Source organism: Pygocentrus nattereri, chromosome 22 (assembly GCF_015220715.1).
Source record: "Pygocentrus nattereri isolate fPygNat1 chromosome 22, fPygNat1.pri, whole genome shotgun sequence".
Taxonomy (NCBI): domain Eukaryota; kingdom Metazoa; phylum Chordata; class Actinopteri; order Characiformes; family Serrasalmidae; genus Pygocentrus; species Pygocentrus nattereri.
This window is the reverse complement of record NC_051232.1, coordinates 18,176,907-18,195,124: the sequence shown is the minus strand read 5'-3', so window position 1 is coordinate 18,195,124 and position 18,218 is coordinate 18,176,907. Positions and strand designations below refer to the sequence as shown.

Here is an 18,218-nt window from a genome sequence, read left to right as displayed (position 1 = left end):
ACACTGTAGTCAGTTTTTGGGGAGGATACAACCATTAGGCATTAGAATGAACAGATGCAGTATTGTGCAAAAGTCTTAGGTAAGAAATTTGTATACTGTATCTCAGTCAGTAAAAATAATACATAACAGCATAATTACAAACAATAAATACAGAAAATGTAAGGATAATTCATTGTTTTTTTTTTTGAGGTACAAACTTCTGTAAACTTTAGAACACAGTTAGAAGAACACAGCTTTGGTTCCTGATGTCTGTACTCCAGCCACTGCAGAGATTTGGATTAGCTGAGTTAGGTATTGAATAGTAACTGTGCTACCGGAGGTTCTCAAGAAGTCTGTAAATGGTTAACCTATGACAATAATAACATATTCTTTATTAATTTATTTGTATTTTTTCTAATGTCAGAGGTTTTTAATACAGATAAACACTACTGGTCAAATAAACGACTTTACATATTTCGTTAAATGCCCAACACTAGAAGAGTGCCACAGTGTATATACATAAGTAGATACAAAAAGTACAGATGCACAAACAAACACAAACATGCACACACCTGTACAGGCTGCCAATGGTAAGTTCAAGGTGGGGGTCTTGAAACAGCAATCCAGGGAGAAAGTTCTTTTTACCCGGATGGACCAAGTATGGTGTGTCTATCACCTACACGTAAAATGCAGCAGCATTCATTAACACACCCTGTAATAAATCTGTAATAAGGCATACAGATTTAAAGCCTTTGACTTTGACTACATTAGAGAGGAACAATATAAACATAATGTTGTGCTAAGATGTGCGTGAAAACAAACATCGCATCTGTTCAAATCCCTATGAACCGAGAACATTGTGCCAAGTCCAATCTGACCTCTTGCGCCAACTTTAGAATCTGAGCCTAAGTGCACAAAGTTCGGTTCAAACCTGGTCTGAACCTGAGGGCTGCCAAATGTAAACAGAATAAAATTCCACATTCTTAACAACAGTGCCTGCTATGTTAGATCAGCAACAGTTACAGCTGTCACTGGATCAGAAAGAATGTTTCAATTCTACTTTAAAAAAAAAAAAAAAAATCAATCCATTCAAATAACCACTGTCTGCAGCATGTTAGCAGAGGCTCACTTGATGGTAGGGCTTAGGTGTGTTCACACTAATGACAAGTTTGGGTCACTTACACATAGAAAAATAAACCATTAAGACAGAGATTACATGTAGTCTTTGTCTCTTCAGACAAGAGACAAAAAAACTGGATTTGCCATAAAAACATAATTGGATTTCATACCATGTTCTTGACGGCCTCGAGGCTGAATATTTAGCATTAGTAAGAAAACAAGGCTAAACATTTTGCCTTTTTAGTTATTACAGCCGAACAAAGAGGTGATATTGCGAACTGGTAATTCTATATTCCATGCTTATGTCTACTTTTACCTGATAAAAAACGTAACAGATGACTACAAACATTTTAATCCAGTGATAGATAAAACTGACAGGTTAATAAAGGCAACATCAATTAATGATAAAGTCATTTGCCTGCCAGAGTTTCTACCTGCTGTAACAATACTGTGAGGTAAACTGTCTAGACCATTCACATCATGCTATCTTGTCCCTTTTAATGGAAATACCTTAAACAGCTGTCTGTTGGCCAGAGGCTCACACACAAGCTTCTCCATATTGCCTCCAGCAACAAACGTAGTGACTACAACTCCCATCAAAATCCAGGAGAAGATGAAGCTGAACCCGACACCTCTTCAGATGCCAGAGAGAGAAGGAAATAAACATATCAATATATAAACAAACAAAACTATTCACTTGTTTTCTACCACAAATATGTACCAGTCAGTCTCAGTCATTCATATAGCAACTAATCTATTTACCAAATCAGCATTTGTGAGAACCAGGAAATCTTCCACTAACCTCAATAGTCACCTATGATAGTTTGCAATAACCTGTGTAGTTATCATCACACAATAATGGCAGTGTGTCCATCCTTACTGGTGTGTTTGGTTGGTTTGTGAAACTTGTGCGTTGTAAACCAGTGGTTACAGTGCTACTTACGCCATGAGGAGATTGCCGCCAGTGTTTGACAGACAGCCTCGTGTAGTGGGGGTGGTGTTCTTATCATAGCCACATGATCCGCTCATCAATCCCAGGAAGTTGAAGGCCAGGATCAGCACCACAATACAGCACACTATGACACAAGCGATCCATCTAGACAAGCAAAGAAACCTAAATTGGTATCTCACTATTTCCATTTCTCACTTGTATTTCATGGAGACAAGCAGAGAAAACTGTTTGTGGTGTATATTAAAAATTTGGCTTCTACACTTTCAATATACACCACAACTGTGTTTGTAAGTAGATAACATTTTTAAAAATAAAGCTTTTATACAGTCTCGTGTAAAGAAAAAGGAAATAAAATATGCCCTGTTTTTGTCATTTCTGTAACAAAGAACACTGAAAAGTGCAGACACACTCATGTTGACAGAAATGTGAGTATAATCAACTATGTAGCTACATAATTCATTCTATAATTGTAGGATTACATTTAAACAGTGCATCAAAATAACACTGATAACCTACAAAAAAGAGTGTTGATAGTTTCAGTATGTTCAGAAGGTAAATTGCCTATGTAGCCTGTTCAGGGTATAAAATGCATACTTCATATGCAATGGTGGCTTCTTTTAAGCAACTTCTGTTCTGTACTTTATGGCTCCATTGTGACTGCCTGTGGTCTTATTACCTGTAGAAATCAAACTGGTCTATCTGAGGATAGTACGCTTCAATGTTCTTCTGTCCTTCTGTGAGGAACTTGGTGAAGTTCTGTAGTGCTGGTTCCACTGGGAACATCTTAGTGAAGCCAACAATCTCCGCACCTGACTTATCCAATAAAGCTTTCACCCCTTAACCACAGAAAGAGCAAAAGAGTGGTATATTAGTTAGTATATGTGTGGAGTATGTAGACAATATGTTAGTGTCAAATATGCTTCACAGAGAAAGGGCGGAATGAAAGTTAAGTACCAAAAAAATTAAGTAAGTACTAAAACATCTAGTCAAATGTAGCGCAAATGATCTACAACACTTACTTGGCAGGGCTGCAGTTCACCCAAGGGAAATACAGAAAGAAAAGAAAATGATACATTATTTTGTATAGTAAATATAAAATGTGATCTTAGTATATAATGGCAGTTTACTATACTCAGAAAATCCAACATGTATGCTTAGAATCGGTCGATTTTGGAATATGGTGGTGGTGAGCACTTGTGTCCTAAAATCTGAAGCACGAGGAGCGACTCTTACTTCCATAAATGAAGAATAAATTCTTGTGGATAGGTGGATGGCTGGGAAAAAAACTCACTTGACACAACGCCTCTTGTCTGTTCGCTCACCATCCTAGGAGTGTCATTAAAAGCAGAGTAACCCTAAACAGAGAGACAGAAAGAGGTCAACAACACAAATGAGAAAAGAGAGAGGGAAGTAACAGTAAACCAATACTGCATGGTGTTTAAGGACATGGATGTAAAAAATAAGAGACCAAGTTTTGCTTTTGAATTGTTAATATTTAAATAAATGTATTTAATCCATTTAATGTATTTAAACCATAAACAATACATGTTTACAGTTAATACAGATGTTCATTTTAAACCACCAAATTCTATTCAAATATTAATTTCAATAATCATAATTCACACACATATTATTAAATATAATTCAAATTCATGAGTAATTCCATTTCAGCCTTTTCTTTTTTTCTTTCATAAGCACACACATGAATGTATGAGGCTAATTTGGGAAAAATGCCGATCATACCATCTGTACGATGTTGCTGAGATCAGTCCTCATCACGGTTTCTAGATTTGTCAACTGGGGGCTTACATCAGGGAGCTGCAGCACAACACACAGTTCAGAAATCAAGCTTCAATCACAGACAAAAGAGCTGAACAGAAAGCATAAAAGTGCTGGTTAATAGCATAAAGAAGGTGGTCTGACTCTCTAACATGTATGTGTATAAATGTAAAGGGGACATATGCACTAGACATATATAAAATTAGAAGAGCAAATGTGTGTGAAGTCTTGGCTCCACTCTGTATGTGTGTATCTACTCTGCATGTGCTTTTAGCTGGATGAATGTGTGTGTCTGTGTACGTGTAAGCATTACCCCATTAAAGTTGGCACTGATAGCAAGCTGGCTGAGCGTGCCCCTAATGTTGTTGCACGTGTGTGAGACATCTCCGTTGCTGCAGGCTGGATCATTGAGAGTGTTTGACAGTGAAGCACGCTCGGACTGCAGGGACCTCTGTAGCTTCCCTGTCCCATCTTGCAGGGTCTCCAAAGATGTACTCACACTTTCTAAAGCCTCCTTAGTCTCCCGCATTGCTGAGCACACATACACACAGGTACAAAAACACATCAAAATCATGTGGACATGTGGGGATACAAATGCAAGCACACACAGTACTTCCCACAAGCCCACCCTTCATTTAATGTTGAGTCATAACTGCCATTTCAGGTTATTCTTTTTTCAGAGCCAAGAAAACAAACAAACAAAACAACAAAACATATTATTAACATAAAATTAAAGACATGCCTCAAGAGCTATTAAAATAATACTATTTTTTCAGCATTTAGTGTATTGAACCATTATCTTTATTACAGATTTCATATTTTTGGGGACCTGCTTTAAGTTGTGTTATATAGAAAAAATGTAGGGACATTTTAAAAGTTCAGTCGTATAAGTTGGTTGCATTTTCTTCTTCTCACACATTCAGTAATGTTAAGGTCTGAGCTCTAGGATAGTCAATTGATTGTTCTGAGAATACCAGCGGCTTCTTTGTTTGATTTGCAAACTGTCTGGACAGTTACAGACTGATAGCGTTTAGTCGTCTTTTTAGAAGGATCGACAGAAACACCTGTGGATTTCTACAGATATGAAGCAAGAGTGGAGTTTGATTTTCTCTTCTCTCACAACTTAGTACCGTTTGTCTAATGGTGACAGTTTTGGTGATCTACCTGATCCTGCACAGCTGCATTTTCTTTGTATCTTTCCATATTTTTTAATGCCAGTTGCGGAAACTATTTTCCATGTATTTCTTTAAGATTTCTGTATTTTTTTCTTTGACTTTTCCCTTCATGCAACTGGAATTTCTTATTAATCTTAAAAGGTATTACTTGGAAATAAAGAGTGGTCACTGACTGTTGCAGTAATAAAATACTAGCGGTGTTTATCTTTGATTTTAAAATATAACGATCTGATTACAATTCTAATCAAATCAAATTTCGCCATTATTTTGATACAGTTCAGAATGATTTCTTATTTACATAATACAGGCAAAAATAAATTAACAAACTAGATACCTCATTCAAAAAAACATTAACACATAAAGGTCTGATTTTTAAACGACCATTACTCGACTCACAGATAAGGCAGTGTACGGATAAACACATGACCTCAAACAAACATGCACACACACCACTGGAGGTTGGGGCTGTGTTGATTCTCTGGCTCACTACAGAATCTCTGGCGTACACAATCTTCCTGCTTTTACTATTCTGGAAACCTCCTTCTCTGTTGAACCATGGCTGTGTGGATATTTAAATCCTGCAGGGTTTTTGCAGGGGATTTGGCAGCAGTATTGTTGGCTGAGTTATCTCCCATGTGCGTTGAGTTTAATGAAAGACCTGCACGTTTATCCCACAAGCTCACTCATGTAAACCGGCACAGATATCAGCTTGTTTCAGTGCTGCTGGGCTGTTATTAGATTAGAGCCTGTGAGGAAGCATGTCTCTTTTTTAAATAACCTACCAGGCGTTCTGGGTCTAAAACCCACAATATGCATGAAAGTACAGTTAAAGGAATCGGTGTTAAGCTCATGAGGTCCTCGCATACTTTAAATAATACATGTTGTATTCATTGTAATAGGATAAGGCAATATGTGCTTTGGAAGAATATCTGTGGTAAAATGTGGCACGCAAATAAAACTGAATAAAATATGTGGAAGTAGATTTGTCATTATGACCTCATGATGACATCAGTTGGACTTTGATCTTTCCTAGATGACACCACACTGACTGTATGAAACCGCTTTGTTGTTCATCCGAATAGTTTATATGGTGATATTCTCAGAATTATGCTTTCAGTTATACAGTGTGCTTCATCCTAACTTCTAAATACGGTTGAAATCCAACAAACCAATTAATTCAATCTGCAGCACACAGCCAAGCAACTGTTATAACACAAGGCCTATTTACACCTGGCACTAACGTATATCTTCAGTGATCCGATCATGACAGGACAGTGAACAGGGTCCAATGCATCTCTGAGATACAGTAGAATCTGATCACTCAAACCACCTTTGCAGATGGTTAGTGACCGTGTATGACCACATTACATTTGTAATCTAAACATTAAAGCACTCTAATCACAGCATGTGAGTGGACTGGAGCGGCAGACATTTCCACTCCTCGCTCAAAACTTTCTTTTTCCCGCTTCTTGCTCGCTCAATATGATTCGCTCTTGTATTTATTTTATCTCCAAAGTAGACGACACCACACGTTTCATTCCAAGAATCAAAAAACACAGATGCTCCAATTTTCTGAAATGTGTTTTTAAACAAACTAGTTTTGACCTTAACTAATAAGCTGATATGTATACTACAAGCATATTTTGCTCACTCTAAAGAAAAAATCATAAGCTCTTCTTGACTATGCTTGACAGCAAATGTTGAGAGAAACTAATTTAGTAAATGTGCGCAATACCCTTCCTTCAGTCATTAAATCCAGTCACTGAAGACGTACTGGAGACACACAGAAATGCGAGGTGTAAACGGTTTTGTGTATCGCCGTCTACTTCTGATCACATCACTCAAGATTGATGTTAACACCAGGAGTGAACAGGGCCATAGCAAGACTTACATAAGCTCCATCAATGATGCGAGCGGTACTGTTAAGTATATTAAACCCACTTTCAAGCAAGGTACTGATTCAATCATGAAGCACAACACTGACAACAACACCACCCACAAACTACAAGAAAGAAACAATGACACACCAAAACAGCTGCATTACAACATGAATATGTTCGTAACATTAGCACAATGATCACCAAAAACACGACAACTGCACTTCACTATCACAGACATGAGTAACACAATGATGAGCACATGCTCTATGTGTACAGTGCACAGAAGTAGGGGCTTGATCCATTACCTTTAATTGCACTTTCCACTTTGACTTTAGCAGAAAATCATACATTTTCACAGAGAGAGAGACAGCGGAAGTGAGAGCGAAAGAGGGAGAGAGGGGTGCAAAGCATTTAATCCCACACATCAGTATATGTGTACATTTCTGTATAGCTGTATAAATGATTAATTAAATGTAAAATATAATATTCCTTGTTAAATCATCTGTTTGTAAAGTGTATGCTCACGTTTTAGAGTGTATGCACGTCCTCATTAGAACAGAAAACTGGATAACAGTTTATTGGAACCCTACTACATAAAACTGACATGCTGTCATGCCATAAACACAGCATGGCAGATGTAATATACTGTCATGACAGATTATCTACAGATTGACAGTTAACTGTCATAACAGATGTCATAATGTGTGATGCTGTGACGACTAATGAGCAGCAAAAATTAGCATGTGCCATAAGCTGTCTTGATATAAAACATTGTGACATCGGTCATGACAATGACTGTTAATGGTACCATAACACTGTTATACTACTGAACAAAATCTGCCAAAGACAACTTATGACAGCATATGACATCTCCTACAACATGTTTATGGCATGGCTATTTAAATGTTCTGAAAGCAGTATTCTAGTGTTACTGAAAACTGTTGAGTAAAATGCTGTTGACCTTTACATTACAAGCCAAAAAAGCAGCTACTTCTAGTTTGGAATCATCTCTGGTAATTAAACTGTTTCTTAATACTGTTGTCTCATTCACTTTGCTATGTACAAAGTAATAAAAGCCAAATAAATTGTCGGTTTGTATTTTGTTTGTTTCACAAGCTACCACTTGAAACAAGAAAATGATATGAATATACTTCATCTTTTATGGTTATTCCATTAACAGAACCAGTGATCTTAACGCAATTCTGAATGTGCACAGAAAACACAGTCATGCACAGAAAGCTCCAATTCCACATGCTCATACACTTTACTGTATCCTATGCGGAATGCAGGCAGCCCAGGTTGAAAAAGAATAAAGCTATAGTCTCTAAATGTATTGCTGGGGAAACGTTACATACAATTGTGTTACTATAATGACATAAAATGACACAACTCAGATACCAATTTGTGAATGCGCGTCCCTCTTAGTATGGTGAATTTCCAAAAAACCCTGACCTTTATAACAGACCTCAGAGACCTACTTTGCATGCATTTATTTGAAATTGAGCTACACTTTGATAAAAGATACTGAACATGCCTTCAGGTTTAGGTTTTAGGTAATTTGTAACAAACATTTGAGTCCAGAATCACAGAATTCATATGTATTTGACAGTACCTCCCGTCATGCGCAGGGCGTTGTCTAAAGCAGGCACCACTTCTTTCTCCAGCTGGTTTTGAATTCGTCCACCCAATAAAGGCCCAATGTCTGATGAAATTGACAGTTACATGACAAAAATACAGTTACATAACAGACAAAGACCGTAAAGACTTACATGTCAGTAAGAGAGAGAGAGAGAAACTACTTACTGTCTAAATCTGAGAGTACTTTATTCTTGGCTGTTGTGTATTGTGCAGTCAGGTAATCTATTTGCTGTAAATATAATCAACAACAACAAAGAGGATAGCATCAGATTAGTAGTCACTGTGTGTGGAGTTTGCATGTTCTCCCCGTGTCTGCGTGGGTTTCCTCCGGGTTCTCCGGTTTCCTCCCACAGTCCAAAGACATGCAGTCAGGCCAATTGGACATGTTACATTGCCCCTAGGTGTGTATGTGTATCTGTGTCTGTCTGTCTGCCCTGCGATGGACTGGCGACCTGTCCAGGGTGTATCCTGCCTTCCACCCAAGGACTGCTGGGATAGGCTCCAGCACCCCCCCGCGACCCTGACGGAGAAGCGGCTTGGAAAATGGATGGATGGATGGATGTGTGCAAATCAATCTTAGGAGGTCAGTAAATTTAAGTGCCATGCATGCAACCATGGACACCAAGAGATTAGAGCCGATATGGGGAAGGGGCTGCCTACTGGGCATGCTGGGGGTCCCAGCTCCCCAAATAATTTTTTCTGGGTCTTTTGTTAGTTCAAGTTCAGCAATTCCTAACAGTCTGCTTACGTCAGGCTGTAAGCCATGCAGCTTTACTCAAATAAACAGCATCATTTTTGGGTTGCTTTCCATCCTCCCTCATTATTTACTGTCTTGGCTGCAAAAGGGATTTTAAGCACTGATGGCTTCAGGGACGGCTACAGCAACTAGAAAAGCATTATTAGTGCTGTACCACAGCTTCAAGCTCCAAATTGAGAAATTCAAAATGTACTACAATCACCTTTGGTTAATTTCTCCAACTAACCGACTCAAAAAGCAACAGAAAATTCAAGAGGACTAAAAAGTCAATTTAATTTTACTACTTTCATTTCTGTCACCTTGTTATGTTATAAACAGAAAACTTTGATTAAATTGTTCATATGCAAAATTAAAATCCTCTGACAAGGAAATAATTATCTGTAGTTCTCAGTTCTGATATCTTGAGAATGTGATTAAAAATAATAGCCTGACTCTTTCTGTGTCAGTGGTTTAATTAAGTCAGTTAATTTACTTCCTCTACTGTCTAGTGTGTACACACTCTAGTGTGTGTGTGTGTGTGTGTGTGTGTGTGTGTGTGTGTGTGTGTGTCTTTTTACCGCTGGTGTATAATTGGCGAATGATTTCAAGTCTCTTATGTTGGTGCTGACAAGTCTTCTTGTGCTTTTGATCCGGGTGGTGATATTATGGTTCGCTGTGTAGGCAACTAGAACACCCACTCTACAACACCCATATACGCACACACACACACACACACACACACACACACATACAATGACAGATAAAAAAAAGGTAAGCAGTTTATACATGTGCTACATATCATTGCTGTCCAAAAAAATGTGTATCTGCAAAATTTTTATTTCACAGGAAAAGGTATAAATCTTTTAACTTTTAATGAAAGTTAATGTAAAGAGGTTTTATTCCAAGTGATTCAGGAGCATTTCTGTTGGTCCATTCATCAATACATGTTCATGCAATAAACAGCTGTTCAAACTAAAGATACCTCTTTTTTTTACAGCAGCGATATGCAATATATACAAAATGTTTATATGTACAGTTATTCTGTTAATACACAGGGTTATGACAGAGGGGTTATGCAGTATCTCACTTTGACCACAGGGAGGCACTAATTCAATGTCTTTAACCCTCCTAGGTCCCTATGTATGCATCACGAAACCTTCTGTTTATATTTTCTGGTATTATTTCTCTGTTGTAGCTCACTGAAAAAAGCATAAGCTCTGTTGAAAATGCAGACTGTACACTCCAAAGTAACCACAATTTTGTTTGTAAGTAGAAGAGGTATTTGTTTATTACAATTCGCATTTGATGGAGCTTCTGTGGTGTGTACAGTCTATAGGAAAAGCACTGTGTCTTGACATCAAAGCAAAATGGAAAAAGTCATAAGCGTAGCTTTTAATCTGCAAATAAAGAATAAGTGAAAATACAATTATGTACATAACTTTGTAAGTAATTATATAGTCATGTAGTTACACAGAAATAGATACACAGTTAATGCAAGTCAAATGTTTGGCAAACTATACAATAATAACATATTAAAAAATGTTCCATTTTAGATCATTTGTGCACTATGTAGTATGTGTTTCAGTTGTATCATGGACATTTCACAGGCAGTCCACTATATGGCAAACACTACGCACTGAGGAGTGAATGAGTTAACAAGTGAACCACTTCAAACAGAGCATGGACCTCTACCCATGGCTGTAGCTAGCTACTAGGACATCAAGGATGTTTTGAATAGGCCTGGGATTAATCACAGAACTTCCCAAATTCAACACAGAACTTCTACGCCACTGCTCTGCCATATTTTCTCAGCCCTCCAATCACTTCTTTGCCATCTGCCATTGCTTCAAGCCTTCAGTTTTTTAATAGTGCACCAGCCATTTTTGTAACTAGAATGAGGACACAGAGGTCTTGGGTAGATTCAAAAGAATTTTCAGCAGATCAGCAGGGATAGGTTCTCAGTTTATCTCAGAACAGCTGTGCTTTGGCCACAGATTAACCACCTGCTATGTTTATCTCTGTAAAAGGTGTGTTATGTTACTCAGAGTGACCATGATGTCCTGAAGTGTTCAGGTTTGCAGCACATATAGACTAAAATCCAACAAAGCTATGATAAAAATGTGAGAGTTTAAGGTTGAGACTAACAGATTAGGCTTTAATTTTTATTTGGACAACTCATGACACAGCCAGCTATGTGCTTTAGTCTATTTCCAGCAGGTGCACAGCCTAGGCCATAAGCTCCATAGATAGCTATATTAGCAGTTTCATGAGAAATTAAAGGTAGTTCAAAGTTGCTGTATTGTGTTAACATACTACAAAGAGCATGAGAACGTCCACTGTTAACAAGCAAATTGATGGCACAGTATCATGTAACACAGTAAGCATTCAGTACATTTGAATGCTCAAATATATTAAATAAATGATTAAATATATCAAAGGGTGATATAGAGAGCACTTTTTATAACATACTTTTAATATATGCTTTTCCCTAATGAGTGACAACCAAGAAAAGAAAAGGAGAAAAAAAGAGACCAGCAGTTTTTGGACAGTATTAGCTTTTTTATGGAAGAAAAAAAACCCATAAAGGACAGTCTAATAGTAATAGTACATAATCAGTATGTAATGTAAGTCAATTTTCTGCAAATGGACCTAACTAAAATCCTGATCCTAGTTACAAGCCTGTCTTTACACTGTTTGTATCTGGACATTTCGTGGAGAGCAGATCTATCATACTAATTGCTTGAGCAAGTTCATGAACAGTTTAACAGGCCAACAACAAAATGCTACATACACTGTAAATAAATCTTGGCAAGTGAAACCATCTTAAATCAAGTCAAAAGTACTTAATATTTCTCATTTTGAGTCTAATGCAAAAACTGAAAATACTGTAACTAATTTCTAAACATTTCTTTCCTTCCTTCAAGTATTTATTGTAGTAAAAGATAACTGCTTAATCCAAGCATTACATCTTGATTTAAACAAAAACATCTGCTGATTTAATAGTTTATTTGCACTGTACACTTTTTCCATTGTCTAAGTGGCTAAAAAGATATTTAAAAAGCAGAAAATATGATGTAAGAAAAGAAACCAAAGAACTTGCTAAAGAAAAGATGTTTTAAAAAAGTTAAGAAAAAGCACAGCTGCAGAAGAGCCATTCTTTCAATTCAAACACATTCTGTCTCAACCAATGAAACTGACAAACAAGCAGACACTCACAGACAAACACATGCACACAGCATGCAGATAGGGCTCATGGTTGTGTAGCCTTCACAAACGCTCATTGTGGTCTGAGAAGCTGCTGTCAGCACCGTCCAGGAAAGAAAAAAGAGAAAGGAGAGGGATAGAGGGCAGAGAACCTAAAGTGGAGAATTTCTCTCAGGACAACCTCAGGGCTATCAATGTCACATAACTGCTGTGCGCGCACACACACACACACACACACACACACACACACACACACACACACACACACACACACACGCACACACACACACAAAATAGGAAAGAAAATCATGCTTTTGTGAGTTCTGTAAGTTCTGTGTGTGTTGTGTGTTATTCTAAACCAGGGCAGTTGTGCTCTCCTCTATGAGCCTCTCTGCTCATGACAATGTTCCATTTGAGTTACACATCCTTAATTGAGATGTTTGAAACTTTTCCTCCATCAGAAACCTGATCAGAAACCTGCAGAACAATAGGCAGGAACTTGCGGACCAAGTATAAAAAGCACTAACAAGTACCTGGTGAGCAGCGGTACAATTACAAGAACAACCTGAACATGTTTCGTTATGTACCACAATGTTTACACACACACACACACACACACACACACACACACACACACACACACACACACACACACACACACACACACACACACACATTTCCCTTTCCCTGCATCTCACTCATACAGACACAATCACTGTACCCTAATTGCTCTAGACAGGATAAGATTACACTGCAGTTCAGCAGTTCAGTAGCACAGATTGTGTTTATCATGCAAAGACAAGGACAGAAACACAGAGGAGAGAGACAGTAGGACGAGATGGACACTGGACAGAGCAAGAGAAACAGAAAAATAACAAATAAAATATGGAGAGACAGCGAGAGAAGGCAGAAATACTGTGAGAAAGTTTTAGGCACCCAAGACACATTTTCAAAATCTATTTATTTGTGTAGTTTGTGTTTATTTGCTGAGAAAAGTGTTAGTATTTGAATAAACAAAATGTATAGAATATTAATTAATAAAGATTATTAACAATAAGTTTATGTTTATTTGAATTAGGAATACGACTTTATTCTAATGTATATTGTGATAAACTCACTGCTGAGATAAATTGTTAAAAAATTTGCTTAGATGCCGAAAACTTTTGCACAGTCCTGTAGATTGAGAGGGAAGTGGAAGATAGGCAGGGGATGATGGGTCGGGGGGGGGTTCCAGCACAGCCCATGACCTCCATTCTATTTCTAGCAGCGAATTAGTGTAATGAACTTTAACTAGAAGCTTCAGCCACACACACACACACACACTCTGTTACATAGGACTGTGCACCTGTGAACAATTTACACACAAAGGGTAATTGATTCCTAAGAGCGTTTTAAATATGTGTGTATAAAGCAGAATTTTTTGGTTTTGTGTATACAACCTATATTGGAATGCACAAAACAATAAACAAGAGGAAAAAAATGGTTAAAAGCTCTAAAGTGTGCGTATGCACATGTTATTAAACCACTGCCTATATTACAAGCTAGGTTTCAATTCATGTATTGTTATATATGTATTTTGACATACTGCATAAAACGGACTTCATGGCAAAGGCAAATAAAGAACAAAGTCACCAAATTTGTATAAACCATTCATATAAACATTTGTCAGCTCGCTTGAGCTGAAGAGACATTTGTGCCACACATGGGGTAAATTATATTCTAAATGTACTTGCCAAATAAATAATGTAAGTGCAAATAATAAAGTTTTTGTCCAAGAGAATTGTTTTGTTACCAGAGAAGAGACAGCTAACAGAATCTCTGGCTGTTGCACATACATACATTTTTTTCCACTTAATTTAATGAAACTTTACTATTGACAATCCTATACAACTTCCAATTACCAAAATGCCAAAACACCTTTAAAGGTGTCACTTGAAGCCAACAAAGTGGTGACACTGCTATGGGATTCACTATAAAGCCAAACGAGAATGGAGCTGGAGGCTTTTGTTCACTCAAATTTATTAACCCAGCTTTAGATTCTAAATATAACCTGGTAAAAGGAAAGGATGGGCTCAAAACTGCACTAATTTTTTCTCTTATTTGAGGTAAAGCTGCTTTCACACTACACGAAAACTCTTCACAGTTATTGCTATAGCTCCAAATGTTTCAAGCGCAAGGTTGCATAACACGAAAGATATGTAGGAGTAAAGGTTTATCTAAGAGGAACTGCTGACAAGAATAAGATTACATTATAAAGCTGAAAGAAAGGTTTTGTGGCTTTAAAGGTGGTGGATGAAAAGTATTTGTTTATACTTGCTTATTTGTTTACAATTTGAAGAGTCTGTCCATGTATTTTCTTCATCTGTTTATGCTTTAAGCAACAGGCTCCTGCATGAACACACTACTAAAAAAAATAGTGCTGGTCATTTCGAACGAGAGATTTCTTCCCTTTTGTGGTTACAGGTTTGGATTTGATTTGGGTTGCTGTATATTGGGTTGCAGTTATATCCTTTGAACCAATCAGAATTAGGTTAGACTTCTATTCAGCGGCTCCTTACCACACAAACCAAACCTCCTAAACGTGCCTGATCGATTACCATTGAGCCACCTAGCCACAATGCCTACCTTAGCAACAGCATTTGGGTAACAATCAATTGCCTTCTTGCAACAAACGCTTTAAAAAGATGCAAAAGCCTGCTGCTCCAAGGTTCTTTATATTGTCGTGACTACACCACTGTATAAAATACCCACACAGTCCACATGACTCAGAGAAATTGAGTTTTTCTAGCTTTTCACTTCGTTTGAAATATTATTTAGGCTTTTTTCCCAATTCTTTACAATCCTCAAGTTACAAATCATTAGATTCCTTTTAATATTTGAAATTAAGTGGCCAATCCTATTAAGTCATCTGGCAAATTGGGACAAAATTATTTCTTGTTTTTAGAGCAAAAGTCTTCATCAACATCTGACCATTCTACAGTATGTCAGTAAGATACAATCACAATCACAATCACAATCACTGATCATACTAAAGCCTACTTAGTGTGTAACAGGACGCTCTTTAACATACAGGTTATATTAATGCACTGGACTCTACAGATGTGTGCATTCAGCTTAAATTAACCACTCACTGCTTTTACAGTGTGGCTAGTGTAGGAGACAATCTTCACTCTTCGTTATGGATAAAAATCTCCATGAAAAACAAGCAGCATGTACCAATGTCTTACAAAGAGTGTGTACCATTTAGGGATATCATTAAAAAATGTGACATCCATATCGGTTCCTGACCGAAACTTTTTCTGATGCCTTTTGTTCACCTACAAACTGAAGGTAGGTATGTTTTAAAGCAGAAATGAGAGTGAGGTGCTGGAAGTTTGTGTGGTCACTGATTGCAATGGACTGCAGGACTAATAAAGAGGCTCTTATAATAACATGCGTACAGAACATAATTCAGGGTTGCTCAAACATGTATTAATGTCTATTTTGTTCAAACCAAGTGGTTGTAAAAGCAAACATATGCTTTAAGATTGCATGGTTCTTGCAGTGGTTTGGCTTTGTTAACATCACTGCTGTAGTTTTGGTTGTTCTCAAATAGCTCAATGCATAAAATGACGTGTTCTGTAAGAATCACAGTATTATTTCATTAGGGATGTCCTGTTTTGGCCCTCCACTCTCAGCTCAGATTTGAGTCCTTTAATATGAGGTATCAACTCCTACGCAATCTTTGCGTTTTCAGAAATAATACAACTGTATAACTGTTTCTTCATTTTCAGCATGTGCATAAAGTAACATTGTGGTTTGTTAAATAAACTTTTTCACCTTAAGTTTTGTCTTACTGTTTAACATGATGCAGTTCTGTTGACATCCATGATGAGTGCTTACTGGTTTGAAAAACCTTGTTTTTTTGTAGACTTCTTACGTAAAATTGCATTTTATAGAGTCATGAATTCACTGATTTCCTTTTGCTATAATGTGTGCACAGCTGTTGCTCCTTTATTTCAGTCCTGAAGACTATTTGAATACTGTGTCTGCTAACACTAGTTTAAAACCCGAAGCAGCCTGGCACAGCTGGTAAAGCGTTTATATGAGTTTTCTTCTCAGTTGGCAGAAACTCGCAAGAGAAAAGGACAGCGGGATTGTATTTGTACATGCTGTTTAGCAGCATGCTGCTTGCACCAAATGTCATAACACCAGACTAGAATAGGCGAGCGCTTGCATGTTTAGGCGAAAGACGGCTGTAAACATTACAAGTTATTTTTCTGCCTTGTTAGTGGTCTTGTTACCTTCTGAAAACATTCCGCACTACTGCAGATTGTGGATAATGTCTGCTCGTGGCACCTCTGCTTCAGTGGGGTAAACAGAGCACAAAATGATATAAAGTATTGGAAATAGAAAGACCCTTTAATTATCTGCAGGAAACCTGTAACTGAGACAGCCAATCAGCAGATTTTGAACCAAACATGCATACCAGCTTATGAATACTGATTTATGAATGCTGATAAGACTGACTGCTCATGTATTGACATTACTGAATGATATGGAATGTTTTGATACTTGAAGTAATTTGGTCAGTCATTAAATAAAGTACTGAACTTTAATACTCAGCCCCAATCACTAGTGCAAAAATAAAACAAGCACTGCCTACCACACCTGTGAACTAAGGATTGGTGTGGTTATTTGAATATATAGATATCTGAGCTCATTTCAGTGCTTTTTGGGTGCATGAAGAAAATCATGTGTAGTTTGGAGCAAAAAATGAGATAAGCTGTACTATCTAGTCATTTTTGATTTATCATGTGATGCAGAACCACAAAGTTGGGCAGCTGATATTGCAGTTCACTAAGTGAAAGGATGTCATTAAAACAGATCTATAAACGGGAACAAATCCAACAAAAAGATGACAAATTTATTAACTTGTGATGGTTATTGTTCCGTACTATGGATGAATGGTTGGAATTGGCCAATCAGAGTCGGTTTCACCCACACGATCAGCAATCAGGCAATATATTATTTTCGCAGTATTGATTATTTTGGGTGATTTTTGTTTTAATTTTATGACATAAATAATGTGAGACAGGTGGGTGTTTGAATGCAGCTACCCAAAGTTCAAAATCTCATAGCATTATTATGCACGACTCATTGTGCTAAACTAGTTGCCTCATACTTCAAGTGTAGCGTTTGCTTTATTTAGGTTATTTAAATAGCTAACTGATTTTTTTCATTTATAAATTATAAATGTCAGTGTAGGTCACTAAAGAAAAAATAATTGTCTAATAAAAAGCCAAAGTAGTTTGATTAGTAGTTTTAGTGTGTTCATTCAGCTCGTGCTGTGTGAGCATCAGGTAGTTTAAAAAAAAAAAAAAAAAGGAAAATAGACTTGATTTGCATTTCTATTCTGTAGGTCTACTCGTAGTGTGAAATCACGTACACTTAGATAAATCTTTTTCATGCTAAAACACAGCAAAACGTCTACTTGCTAGCTGAAATACACAAATCATCACGGTTATATATCTGGTCCATTTTATCTATAAAATTGGACAAACATACACTGCATAGGTAAAACCAGTGGCAGCCATCTTAAAGGCTGAATATAAAGGCTTGACTACACTTGTGTTCATTTTTATAGATAACCACACGAGCAAGTCTATTTGAGAATGCTTAACAACACAAAGTAGCTGAGACAAGTGTGTAATGATTTAGGTATGCAGTGATTAGGCATGTAGCTAATTGATGGGGTATAAGCTTCTGTCATGAGA

The 18,218-nt window shown here is 37.2% G+C and overlaps 1 protein-coding gene across 11 annotated transcripts in view; it reads right to left on the bottom strand.

The window, feature by feature from the left end:
• prom1b (prominin 1 b) overlaps positions 1–18,218 on the bottom strand; it is a 55,735-nt gene that overhangs the window by 19,035 nt on the left and 18,482 nt on the right. For 8 of the 11 annotated variants that reach the window (XM_017709395.2, XM_037532884.1, XM_037532885.1 and 5 more), the window contains exons 5-16: positions 9,837–9,957; positions 8,688–8,751; positions 8,497–8,586; positions 7,190–7,213; positions 4,143–4,360; positions 3,794–3,868; positions 3,342–3,405; positions 3,070–3,078; positions 2,727–2,886; positions 2,042–2,194; positions 1,609–1,732; positions 552–655 (exon numbers count right to left, since the gene is read on the bottom strand). In XM_017709395.2, coding sequence (XP_017564884.2) covers positions 552–655; positions 1,609–1,732; positions 2,042–2,194; positions 2,727–2,886; positions 3,070–3,078; positions 3,342–3,405; positions 3,794–3,868; positions 4,143–4,360; positions 7,190–7,213; positions 8,497–8,586; positions 8,688–8,751; positions 9,837–9,957 — 1,206 coding nt within the window. The remainder of the gene's footprint in view (positions 1–551; positions 656–1,608; positions 1,733–2,041; positions 2,195–2,726; positions 2,887–3,069; positions 3,079–3,341; positions 3,406–3,793; positions 3,869–4,142; positions 4,361–7,189; positions 7,214–8,496; positions 8,587–8,687; positions 8,752–9,836; positions 9,958–18,218) is intronic. The other 3 variants (XM_037532882.1, XM_017709399.2, XM_037532887.1) reach the window with 1 other exon arrangement.